A 13,769-nucleotide genomic window follows, 5' to 3' on the forward strand; every position below is an offset into this window, starting at 1 on the left:
TCAGCCAAATACTCACCAGAGCAGGCCACTGTTTTGGTGAGACTCGAGCCCCTTGAAGCAGAACTGGATCATTTCGAGGTGCCCACACCAACGAACCTTCCAGCAACAGCACTATAACTTCTTCAGCGTGGACTTTTACCCAGGCATGTTGCTTCCAGTTACAGCCATCAAATTCCACAAAAATCTGATTTAGTTAAGAAAAAAAAAAGAAAAATACACATCACTTCTTTCAGACACTGAGTAGAATATATGAGATCCTACAATCTTCTTCAAAAGGGGAACAGCAGCTTTAGTCAGAAAAAAATAAATAAATCAGGATGAGTATTTTAAATGTAACCCTGAGAACATCACATCTACATGGCTATTGTATTTCAAAATGGAAAGAAATTTATAGCAATTACTAAACCATGGAAGATGACTTACTGCCAAAAAACACATCACTGGCATCTAATACTACCTTCCTCCATACACGACTAAAGATGCAAAGCTTGTTTATCCCAAAGTATAACTGCTGACCCAATGTAACTTTCCTGCACACCAGGAATGGCAGGGGATTTAGAGACAACTACTTGTCACTTCAACAGCCAGCCTGTATCAGAATGGATAATTGTAGAGCTGAAATGCACCAAAATCCTTCAGCCAGGTAAGCTGGTGTTTGTGAAACCCACACTATATAAGAAGCTTTGTGCTATCTTACACATTATGCTGATTATCCAGAAATACCTACTCACCAGACTTTTCATGACCTGGTAATTATGTATAACAACATAAAATACACTGCAGTTCTAAATCATTCTTCTCAGATACCTTCCCCCCCCCCATCACAAAGGGTACACATTAAAGCTACATGCAATTACCCAACAAGAATGCTAAGCATAGGAACGAGTTACAAGCCTCACTTCATGCCCTAACAGTAAGGGCTGTTAAAGATTAAAGCATTCACCCTCCAGTCCGTAGCTGAAGCTACAGAACTTACCTACTACACATATACAATCAAACAGTAGTAAGGGGAGGAAATTCCTAGCAAGTTAAGAAATACCTTAATCAGGATAGTCAAAATATACTTTAATATAAAGTACACAGAAGACCACTGAGGATAATTGGGCACTAACCAGAAACAAGAATTTTTCTGCTTTACCAATAATCTGTATTAGGAGTGGTTTCCTCTTGCCACTTTTCTTCCTCACCTCTTTTTTCCAGATGCAAAAGCTGCCCAGAGAGAGGGGAAGAATATGAAGCATCTCTCCTGAAGACTTCAAGTCTACTACTGCCTAAACTGCCCTTCTGAGAAAAAAGACTGGGTTTCTCAAGGTATCCCTTCCTCAAATTCAACAAATTCCAGAAATATAGTGAAAATTCAACCTAACACCTTTCCTGTTTCATGTATCTTTTTTAATATTATATGCATAAAATGTGACAAAGAAAGGACTACCATGTTATGACTCTGTTATTGTTAAGATTACATGAAAGAGGTGGTCAAAATGAAATACAGAAACATTGTCAACTTTCAAATATGTCTTTTCACAAGGTACTTATGGATTTTATTAAAAGGAGGATTTTATAAACAACTACAAAGAGACTACCTCTCTGTAGCTTGTACTCTTGAACCACTCGGCAAAGATCACTGAAAGCAGACAAATTCAACAGCCATTAATTAATTCAAACAATGAAGCTCAGCTTGCCACTCAACCCCCAAAGGTAATATCTATAAGCTTAATTTCTAATGTATTGCTTTATACACAACTCAAGGTAATTTATCACGTTACAGATGTGAAATCAGTCTATACGGAAATTTCTTCCAGTCTTAAACTACAATACATCTCGCACTTCTAACAAATCGAATTGACCAAGTGGAAAAGCTCTACTTTAGCTGCAAATTTAACAAGTTACTTCCTGGTTTAAAAACAAAAACAAACAGGACTCCACAATCCCAGAAAAAATAAGCTGTGTTTCTGATGAACTTCAGGATGGACATTCCGCATTACTTTAAGGCGCTCACTAGATAATGTGACAGGTGCCGTGATTGCCAGCAGCAGCAACACCTTCTGTTACTTAACTCAAAAAAACAGATCTAAGCTTCCCTTATTGAAATCTGAGATCCAGAACTGGAGCTGGGAGAAAATTCTTCTTAAGCTATCACACCAAGCTCACCCCTCTTCCCTGCAATACAGAAAAGTTGCAGCAAGTTTGTTTTACACAATTCACGTCCAATACCCAGTTTTATCCCATGCATAAGACACTGAGTCTCTCTAAACTTTGATTTACTATCACGGAAAGCCATAATTAATTCTAAACTTTTCATGTAGAGTTCTTTCCTGAACAGAAATGTGTAGAGCAGTCGTTCTAAGCCTGTGCAAGACAGTATATTGTATCAGGAGAAATTACCACTGTTCTTTTCAACAAATCACATCAAAATACAAGGGTTACAAACAGTTGGGTTTTTTTGGGTTTTTTTGTATATCATATATATTATACATATATACATATATCATATTATACATATATCATATATTTTTTTGTATATTATATAAAGTAATAATAGTAATAGTAATAGTCTCATGCGGGTTGGAAGGGACCTTAGAGATCATCGAGTCCAACCCCCCAGGATTCGAGCCTCCTGTGTAGCAGAGCGGCACTTCTAACACATGCTGTTTTTCTCAGATGCTAGAGTAGACAGAGGCACAGGTTCAATTAGGGAATTGAAGCTCCATCAGAAGCTTCCTGCATGACCCTGGACAAGCCATTTCATCTTTACTCATCAAAAAGAACCACACTGTCAACAAGTAAAGAAACTTAAAAATAAAAAAAAAGGAAGGTAGGTAGATACTAATATTACAACTTTGAGACATCTGAGATCTCATTCAGCTAACACCTGCATTAAATTAGATTAAAAAATAAAAATAATTGAACTACAAAAGTTTTCAAATTGCCAGTGCATCCAAAGAACTAATTTGAAATCCATAGCAGCAAACTACAATGAAGTTCATGCCTGTGCACAGAAAACTTTCAGCTTCAAGTCCAACCTGAAACACATATATCCTAGGTTATATAGGTGTTTATATATATATAGGTTATAGATATATATAGGTGTGTATATATATATAGGTGTTATATATATTTATAATATTATAATATATGATATATTATGTCTATTATAATATTATTATATAATATTTAAGTATATATGGATTTATATAATATATATATATTATATTTATATTATATATATATTCTTTTTGGCTGTATGATTTTATATATATATATATATATATTATATGTATTATATGTCAGTAATAATTATATATAATAAATATAATCATACAGCCAAAAAAAAATCTCACCACAATTATGAAAAGGAACTATGCTTAAAGGCTGGCACTGACTAACAGGTATCACAGAATGGTTGAGGCTGGAAGGAACCTCTAAGGGGCATTTGATCCAACCCACCTGCTCAGACAAGGCTATCCAGAGCCAACTGCTCAGGACTAAAATTACATATCTTCTGAGAGTGTCTAGCAATTGGACAGACCAATATGATGGAACAAGGTGTTGCACCTGAGATGTAAAAACAGGAAGGATCAACACAATGAAAGGTGCTATAAAAGAAGGGAAGATTGCTTACCCACATCAGAAGATCCCAGGTTCACAGGGAACGCTCTACCAAAGAAGGATCTCCAACCCGAGATCCTTCCCCAGTGCCAGTCAGTCATTAAATCGGGTCTAAGAGAGATGCAGCCAGGCTCCATCCCTTCCTATTGCACAAACTGCCTTCACCTGTGCTCCCAGGGCTGACCTGGTACTTTCCCCAGGTGCTCAATCACAGTTCATGCTGTGACTCAACAGTTCCCATACACCATGGAGAGAGATTTCACCACCCCTGCAGGCAACCTGTTTTCAGTTACCCTCACCTTGCCCTCTATTCCTGTTGCCTGGCTTCATCCTCACTGCACTCTCCCATTAGGTATTTGTTTATACTCATAAAATTCCAGTATGAACTCTTGTAATGGTGAGGGGAGCAGACCACGCACATGTCAGAACCAGATCCGGCACTCCAGCGGTGACGAGTACTGAGAAGACGGAAAGTATCACCTGCATCAAACTGCTCAGAATATTCTGCCTAATGCAGCCCAGAATACTGTTAGAGTTATTTGTACCACAGGTACATTGTTGACTCATTAACTACTTGGAGATCTCCACATCTTCTGTAAAGCCGCTTTCCAGTTGGGTGATCCACAGTACTTACTGGTTGTTCTTTCCCAGCTGGAGGACTTTTGATCTTCTCCCTGTTGAACTTTTATGAGGTTCCCATCAGCTCATTTATCAAGCCCATTAAGGTCCTTCTGGATGGCTGTATGACACTCCAGTACATCAACCACTCCCCCAGATTTTGGGTCATCTGCTAATTTGCTGAGAATATACACTGCTTTTATCATCCAGATCAGTAATGAAAATGTAAAACAAGACTAGACTCAGTGCTGACACCTGGGATACTCCACTCATCACTTTGCACCACCAACAATTACTACACTCTGGGTCTGACCATTGAGACCTTTTTTGATCCACCTCACTGTCTGCCTGTCCAGTCCATACATCAAGATCTTCTCTACAAGGATCTTATAGGGTAAAATGTCAAAGGCCTTAATGAGGTTGAGAAAGACAGCGTTCACCACTCTTTCATCAGTCAGGCCTGTAAGTTCATCGTAGAAACTCATGAAGTTAGTCAAACATGACTTCTCTTTGGGGAATTCACATTGGCTACTCCTGGTTTTCTTTTCTTTCACGTCTGGAAAGGCTTCATCTCCATCCCAGTGTTTGATTAGAGACAGACCAACCTGTACTTCTTGAAGAAAGCAGGGACACTGTCCTTCTTTTAGTCACCAAGCTCTTCTCCATAGTTTCCATGATTGACCAAGGATCACCAACATCAGCCTCACAGTAACATTTGCCAGTTCCTTCAGTACTTGTGGGTACATCCCATTGGGGCCCATGGACTTACGTCCAGCTTGTATACTGCCTGACCTGATTCTTGCTCCAAATTTTCCCCCAGTCTGTCTCCAGGACCTGGGATTGCAGAGGGTCAGTATAGCTGGTACAGACCGAGACAAAGAAAGCATCCACTACACCAACATTCTCTCTGTTCTGGGTATCCAGGTCTCCTGTTTTATTTAACAGTGGCTCTATGTCTTCCCTGGTCTTCCTTTCGTCACTGACATATTTACAGAAGATTTTCTTTTGTTGTCCTTGAAATCCCTGGACAGATTCACTTCCATCAAGGCTTTAGTGTTCCTCACTTCATCTCTGGATGTTCAGATGGTTATCCATTACAGCTTCATTCCTCTGTACTCTTCCATTTGTATTTGAGTTTGGTAAGGAGTTCCTTGTTCAGTCATACAGGCCCCACAGCATTTCTGCCTGACTTCTTTGTTGAGTTACACCACCCTTGGAGGAGGTGATCCTTGAATATTAACCAGCTTTCCTAAGCCTCTCCTTCCTCCAGGGCCTTCTCCCACTGTACTCTATTCACGCCCTTATGAAGTCTAAGGTTGTAAGTTTGCTATTCGTTCTTCTCACTGCCCTAAGGATTCTTAACTCAGAAGTCTTTTCCAACCTTGGTAATTCTATTCTATGATCTTCATATTCCCAAGTTCTACTCATTACTGGTGAGAATGAGGTCCAGAAAAGCCCCTCTCCTCATCGGGTTCTCTGTCACTTAGAGAAAGAAGTTATCACCAATACCTTTCAGGAACCTTTTTGATTGCTTATGTCCTGCCAAAGCTGTTCCTCCAACAGGTATCAGGATTGTTGAAGTCCCCCATGAGGATCAGGGCCAGAAAATGGAAGGCTGCTCCTATCAGTCTGTAGAGAGCCCCATCTGTTAACTCCACTTGGTCAAGCGGTCTGTAGCAGACCTCCAATGTACATTACCTAATCCTCCCTTTAAGCCTAGGGACTATACAAGGAAACCTCAAATTCCTGTTTCACAAAAGAAACACCATAACCTAACATAGGCAAGACACAAAAAGGGACTTTTTACAGCAAGTACTGGCAATACAAGGTAGTCACTACTAAGCAGCACTACCTCACAAGAGCAAGATCAGTTAGTCAGTCAGTGATAACAACAGGGAAGCAGAAAGAATATTTTTGAAGTAAAACAGGCTTAGAAATTGCAGAAGAAAGAAATCCAGTTACAGATTGAAAAGGTAAATGCTTTGATTAGATAGAGTCTAATCAAAAGGAGGTGGCACAAACTATTAAATGCAGGCAGTGATGGTTCAGCAGGGAAAGCCTGAAGCACTGTGCAACTGGAGTCACAAGCACAGTAACCTCAGGACAAGAGCTATACAGAGATAAAAAACAATTTTGTTTCAGTTCTTTAATTGGCACTTGAAACTGGAAGCACCATGTCTTCTTCGACAGCGTTCTTGACGCTACCAAGAAAAGTTAATGTATAAGCAAATGCATATAATGACCACATTAAGAAGCTACCAGGGGACTAAACACCAACACAACGCACAACACTACATTCTGGCTGTCTTCCTGGAAAGACACTTCTTCAAATGCTTCTGTGAGATCACAATGGAGCTACACAGAGGTACTGGTCTGGGATTGGGTTAACTTCCTGCTGCTATGACACTGTTTTGGATTTGTGATGAAAAGCACATTGATCAAATCACTGATGTTTCAGCTGTTGCTGAGTAGTGCTTACACAGAGTCAAGGACTTTTCTGTTTCTCACACTGCTCAGCTAGCAAGGAGGCTGAAGGTGCATGAAAACCTGGGAGGGAACAGTCAGGACAGCTGATCCCAACTGACTAAAGGAATACTCAATACCACATAACATAGTGCTCAGCAACAAAAGCTGGGCACGGAAGAGGTAAAAGGAAGGGTGTTTGTAGTTATAGCATGTGTCTTCTCAAGCAAACACTACACATGATGGAGTCCAACTTTCCATCTGCCTGCTGATGGGAAGTAGAGAGTATTTTGCTTTGCTTGTGTGTGTAGCTTTTGCTCTACTTATTACGCTGTGTTTATCTCAGTCCTCAAGTTTTCACAGTTTTATCTTAAGAATTTCTATACTGATCCAGCTAGGAGGGAAAACTAGCAACTTACTTAAGCTACAACTGCAGAGAGGTAATCCATCTCCCTTTTAACATCCCCTTTACTTGCATTTCACGGTAAGTAAGTAGTTACAGAACTGCTCTTGATGCTTTTGATTCTTGATAAAAGCAGTCACAAGAAGCACAAAAGATATTGTGACGGAGCACTGGAACAGGCTGCCTGGGGGGGGGGGGGTGTAGAGTCTACTTCTCTGGAGATATTCAAGACCCACCTGGACACCAAGCTGTGCAACCTGGCATAGGGAACTTGCTTTGGCAAGGGGATTGGACTCTATCACTGGAGGTGCCTTCCAACCCCATGATTCTGTGATTGCTCACAGGATGAATAGAAATTGCCACTGAAAAATTTGCATCTCACATGTTGGAAGACAGTGGAAAAACAAGATGACACAACAAGAATTCATAATACTTTGTACTAAGACACCAAAAAAAGTATCATACAGTGAGCAGGGAAAGTGTATACCCACTGCTTTGCAATCAGCTCTCTTTCAAAGAACAGTATTTTACTTGCCAAGTAAATAAAAATTCATTTTTAAAAAAATGTTCAATATCCTGTTGGTCCTCAAATATTTATTTCATAACAAGAAGCATTATAGGTATGCTATACCTACTGGCCTGAAGAACACACATCCAGGCCAGCATTCTACCTTCAACTGCAACAATAGGAGACAGTGAATGAAACACTTCAAACCACTTTTGGGGGTCTGTATATAACTTCATAAGAGCTTCCAACATGCTATCTCATGTACATGTCTTGCTGACAGGAAGAACGATCCAAGATTATGACCATCCTTGCAGGACAGAATGAAGCAATGACGAGTAGTAGAGAAAGCAGTGTGGATACCATATGACTCTCCTAGGTTGTAGTGAACATTCCCACCACTTCCAGAGTCCCTATTTCAACTGCTTATCAGCCAACTCATCTTGCAACATTTACTGCAATCTGAATGCCTCTACAAACTTCCCATTCAGTCTCAGACAAATAACACCAAATTCCACAGCAGACGTAAACCTGACTACTGCATTTGGGCAGCATGTGTGCTTTTTCTCCACATTTTTTCCTATTGTCAAGAAGGCTTTCAAGTAACAGCTCAAAACTGATAGCGAGCACCCAAACCTAAATCCAGCTCTGTAGAGATGCCACATCCTTACTTTAAAAACAAAAAAATGTACTCTCATAAAATCCCTTACGAATAAGGCACTTTAGACTACAACATGCATTTGTAGTAACACTGCATTTCCAGTATTAAAATACTATTTTAACAACTTTCTGAATTGTTTGAAATTCCATGCTTTTTAACTGCTCTCCACCTTCCTGCTTTGGAAAGGCAGAGATATAAAACTGCTCTGTATTTCTCAAAAGTGAACGTAAGACTATGAGCTACTAAGAAAAACAATCTTTACAGGTTATCATGAGAAAACACAGTCTTAATTCAGAGAGTAGATTAGATATTTTTTTTCTAGCCTTCTTCAGACCTATTTCACCTCATTATCTCAGAACAGTAATTCCTGAACTGGTACCAAGTCCTCATTTCTGGCTGAATGAATTTTGAAAGATGACTTTTTCCTGACAGGACAGAACAGAAAAGTTCTGTTGGAATAGACCTTGGAAGATCATCTAGTCCAACTGGCTGACCACCTCAGAACTAAGTAAAATTTAAAGGACATTACTGAGGGCATTATCCAAATGTCTCCTCAACAATGGGCACAGGGACATCAACAACTTCCCTAGACACTTGACCCTCCTCACAGAAAAGAGGCTTTCCCTGATGCCCAGTCTGAACTTTCCTTAGAGAAGCTTTGTGTCATTCCCACACATCTTTTCATTAAATACAAGGGAAAAGAGACCAGGACCTCTCTTTCTATGAACTTGCAGAGAAATGAGGTTGCTTCTGAGCCCTCTCTCCAGACTGGACAACTCAAGTGTCCTCAGCTTCTCATCATTCTGACCCTTTTTATTGATTAACAATGTCAAAGCAGCGTTCATTATAAACAGAAAGATCAATTACAACGCTAAATGTTCCACAGTACAGAACTATGAGAAATTCACCTTGTGTATTTTAGACAGTTTGTATTCAGTAGCTCTTGTACAGATTTAGAAAATACAATATTTAGCAACAACTGCATCATTAGAACAGTATGAAACAGAAGTTATTCTTGAAAAAAAGTGGGCTGAGAACAGCAGCACTACAGGAAAGCTATGAATTCAAGTAAGTCAAGGAAACAACAAATTATTTTCTATGCTATCAAGCATAGGATTTGATTTTTTTTTTCCTTTGTTAAAGTAGTTTAACATGTCACACGACTGACAACAACACAAATGAGTTATTTTTAGCAGTCCGAGCAACACACCTCCAGGTCACATAGCTAAATAGCAGTAGGAACGAGTATTGCAAACACTCTTGACATCATAATCACATCTGCATCAAGTGGAACCATAACATAAGGGTACCAATACACATTGCAGGATCAACAGTATACAGATGTTGTACAGAATATAGAGAAGTTAAACTGATATGATTATCAAACTGGAAAAGATAATCAGAAATAAACAAGAAGTGCTCACCAGTGTTGTAGGCTCACAAGAAACTCCACAAGGAGCGATCTCCAGAGAGATTCTTCCTCAGTGGCAGTCAGCCCTTAAATGGGATCTAGGAGAGGTGGAGCCTGACTCCACCCCTTCTGATCACACTGGTGAATTGCCTTCACCAGTGCTCCCGCAGCTGACTCAGTGCTCACATCAGGTGATCAATCAGGAATCCAGACTGTGATTCAACGGTTCCCATACACACGTCGAATCCAGTCTGTTACAAAAGTGGCCTTCCAGACCAGGTCACAGCCCTAACGTGCTTCCACATTTCAGACAGTCTCATACACATCTCCTAATTTCTGTCTCAATATTCCCTCTTCTATACACTTATTTATTTGCCTCCAGCTTAAATAAACAAGCGAGCAGCAATAGTACATCACCCTGTCCTCTGACACAGTTGGTAAATGCCAGGCCACATGGGTTTGCAAAGCACACCGTCACTCACAACAAATACTACCACTGGCACACACAAAGAACAACAACTAGGATGTCTGTCCGGAGTTCCTTCTACAATCTCCAGCCACGCATCTCACTGCGCTACACCAGAGAGAAGCAAAACAAAACCAAAAGTGGTTAAATGCATTACACGAAATGCAAATTGCTGCAGATGAAAACAGACTCCAAGACCTAAAAACCACCAACCACAACACAAAAGTACAAATTTAAACACGGGACCGCACTTAACCTGATCAAGAATACTTAACATCTTCCCAGGAAACAGCACCGGAAAGTTGTGCACACAAGCAGCAGTTCTGTACTTCAGCTATCAGAAATCACAGCAGCTGAGGCCGTCGGTTCCCCTCCGCCCGACGCACGCCACAGCAGCGCGCTCCCACAGGCCAGGCCCGCCGTCCCCGGCCCGAAGCGTGTCCCGGCAGGCGCAGGGAACAGCGCGGGCAGAGCTCTACAGAGAAGGGTCGCCAGCACGGCGCCACCGCGACCCGGCCGGGAGGAGTGCAGTGCTGCACAGCCCCGGCCATAGGCCAGCGGGCCGCTCGCCCCGCAGCCGTGCCCAGCCCGCGCCGCCGGCGGGAGGCCGCAGCACACGCGCGGGCGGCCCGGCCCGGCCCGCGACCCCCGCCCGCGCCCCGTCACCGCCGCCGGGTCCTCACCGCCAGGTCCTGGGGCACCGCTCCGCTCATAGCCCGCACCGTGCCGCTCCGCCAGGCCCGGGAGGGCAGCGCAGGCCCAGAGTCCGGCCCCGCCGCCTCGCCCTCGCCCGGCGCCGCCGCCAGCAGCAACAGGAGCCGCTTTCCCACGGGGGAAGCCGCCACGTCCGCCATCCCCGCCGAACAGAAGCTTCCTGCGCCGCCGGCCCGAGCCCACCAACCGACGCGGCCCCGAGTCACCGACGGAACGACTGCCCCTCTCCAGGCCTCCGAGCGCCGCCCGCCCCGATCCCGGCATGCACCTCGCTACGACGGTCTTCCCTCCCTCCTTCCTCTCCCCCAGAATGCTCTGCGCAGCGCCGGCCTGGTTGGCTGCGGTTGCGCTGTTGTCTGTGAGGCCGGCGGCGGCGGACCGGGCTGTGCTGCGGCGGAGGAACGGGAGCCCTGTGGTCATAGAGCTGCGGCGGCCGCGGACAGAGCCTGGAGCAGTCGCGAAGCCGAGGGCCGATCGGCGGCCAGGCGCCGTAGGAGGAGGAGGCCTTCCTGCGGCAGAGCTGCCTATGAACTCCGGGTTCAGTGCCTGAAATAACAGAAATTAAGGAGTTTTTACCTAAATTTCGAGGTAAATGGACGTTATAAATCAGATACAGTAACAGCTGCACAAGTGGGGTTTGAGTTGGTTTAGATGGCTCTGAGTTGGCCCCGTAGTAAAAGCAATATCACTAGTCTGGGTTCTTCTCTGTTAGTTGATGCAGTTTTTTAATGGCATTTATTAGGGGATAATTATGATATATCATACCGTGTGGAGACGGGGTCAGGAAACCCAAAGCACAGATGGAACTCTGCTTGGCAAGGGATGTGAAAATAACTAGGGATTAGACACAGGCCAAGAAGAGTGCACCTCTTTGACTATTGAGAAGGGAAAACCGGAAATAGACACAAAGAAGGCTGAGGTACCCCACTAGTTCTGTGCCTCAGTCTTCACAGGCAGACAGAATTCATGTGTCCCTCACATCCCTGGACCTCTAGGTGGGAATTGGGGAGGCAAAATCCCTCCCACTGTAAGAGAAAAGCAATTCTGAGGCTGTCTTATGAGAATAAATGTGTACAAGTCTAAGTGGCCTGATTACATACACCCCAGGGACGTGGACAACCAACGGATGTGGCTGCCAATCCATTGGTTTTGAAATACATCATATCTGAAAAGTTGCAGCTCTGATGTGAAGTCCCCCATGACTGGAAAAAGGGAAACATTGTGCCCCAGTGGCGCAGTGGTTAAAGACGCCGCCTTGCAACACTGGGGCCCGGAGTTCGAATCCCCCCTGTGGCGCAAGTGGTAGAAGTGCCGCTCTGCTACACAGAGGCTCGAATCCCGGGGGCTGGACTCGATGATCTCTAAGGTCCCTTCCAACCCGCACGAAACTATGAAACATCACTCTTTTTTAAGTGAGAAAGGAAGATCTGGGAAACTACATGCCACTAAGCCTCATGTCAGCGTCGGAGAACATAATGAAACACATCCTTCTGGAAGATGTGTTGAAGCACATGAGGGACAAGGAGGTGATCTGATAGAGCCAACACAACTTCACCAAGGGCAGATAATTCCTGACCAATCTGGTGGCCTTCTATGATGGAGCATTGGTAAACAAAGAAAATGGCAACTGATGGACTTGGGCAACTACCTGGACTTGTGCAAGGCCTTTCACATGGTACTGCACCACACTTCCGTCTCTGAACTGAAGAGATGTATGAGTTTGAAGGCTGAACTACTCAGTGGATAAGGAAGGCCAAAGCCAGAGAGTTGTGGTCTATGTTCAGGTGAAGGCCAGTGACTGGCGGTGTCCTCCAAGGACATCTTTATCAGTGACACAGATGATGGGATCGAATGCACCCTCAGCAAGTTTGCAGATGATAAACTGAATGGTGCAGTTGATATGACAGAAAAAAGGGATGCCATCCAGAAGGACCCTAATGAGCTCAAAAAGCAGACCAGTGTGAGCGTAATAAGGTTCAACAAAGCTGTGGGTAAGGGCAATCACAGATACATATACAGACTGGGAGAAGAACTTGCTGAGAGCAGCCCTGCCAAGAAGGACTTAGGGGCTTGCAGACCAGAAGGCCAACAGTATCCTGGGCTGCATCAAAAGAGGGGTGGCAGCAGAGCGAGGGAGGGGATTGTCTCTGTCTACTCAACCATTGTGAGGCCCTGCACGGAGTACTGCATCCAGGTTAGGAGCCCCAAGCATAAGAAAGATGTGGAGCTGTTGGAGAGGGTCCAGAGGAGGGCCACAAAGATGATCTGAGGGCTGGAGCACCTCTGATACAACGACAGACTGAAGAAGCATGGCTTGTTCAGTCTGGAGGAAACCTCACTATGTCCTTCCAGTACTTAGAGGGAGATTATAAACAGGAGGGAGACTGACTTTTTACACAAGTCTGGTAGCAATAGGACAAGAGGAATAGTTTTAAACTAGAATAGGGGAGATTTAAATAAGCTGTGAGGGGGAAGTTTTTCATTGAGAGGGTGGTGAGGTCATGGAACAGGCTGTCCAGAGAGGTTACTGATGCCCCATCCCTGGATGCGTTCCAGGCCAGGTTGGATGGGGCCATGAGCAACCTGATCTAGTGCTCAATCTAGCAATTGGCAACCCTGCCCATGGCAGGGTGGTTGGAACCAGATGATCTTTGAGGTCTCTTCCAACCCAAAACATTCTGTGATTCTGTTAATGGGATGCTGTTGTCATGAGTACCTGCTACATTTCAACAGTCTTCATGTAGAATAGTACAGTGCCCCAACCCTAGTCCTTTTCAACATGCTTCGTTCTTCAGAATTTTACGTGCAGCATTTCACTTCTTTCTGCTTGTGCATTCAAGACACAGTAGCACTGATTGAAATTGGATTGAGGAATAGATGCTAACACTTGACATCAGAACAGGGATGTTATTGTGAAAA

The 13,769-nt window shown here is 43.5% G+C and overlaps 2 protein-coding genes across 15 annotated transcripts in view; both read right to left on the bottom strand.

Moving 5' to 3' along the window:
• The window catches only part of KDM3B (lysine demethylase 3B), a 51,522-nt gene extending 40,393 nt beyond the window's left edge, over positions 1–11,129 (bottom strand). For 13 of the 14 annotated variants that reach the window (XR_014935563.1, XR_014935562.1, XR_014935561.1 and 10 more), the window contains exons 1-2: positions 10,820–11,129; positions 17–184 (exon numbers count right to left, since the gene is read on the bottom strand). Coding sequence is in view for 6 of the 14 variants with exons in the window: in XM_085519058.1 (XP_085375184.1) it covers positions 17–184; positions 10,820–10,990 (339 nt within the window). In the remaining 8 variants the exon portion in view is untranslated. The remainder of the gene's footprint in view (positions 1–16; positions 185–10,819) is intronic. The other variant, XM_085519060.1, reaches the window with a different exon arrangement.
• Positions 11,130–11,248: 119 nt separating this feature from the next.
• Positions 11,249–13,769, bottom strand: part of LOC107320035 (C-terminal-binding protein 2) — a 61,207-nt gene continuing 58,686 nt past the window's right edge. Inside the window, exon 9 of the mRNA XM_085519081.1 lies at positions 11,249–11,396. Coding sequence (XP_085375207.1) covers positions 11,390–11,396 — 7 coding nt within the window. The 3' untranslated portion in view covers positions 11,249–11,389. The remainder of the gene's footprint in view (positions 11,397–13,769) is intronic.

This window comes from Coturnix japonica, chromosome 18 (genome assembly GCF_054131305.1).
Source record: "Coturnix japonica strain WE chromosome 18, WE-NBRP24, whole genome shotgun sequence".
NCBI classification, from domain to species: Eukaryota; Metazoa; Chordata; class Aves; order Galliformes; family Phasianidae; genus Coturnix; species Coturnix japonica.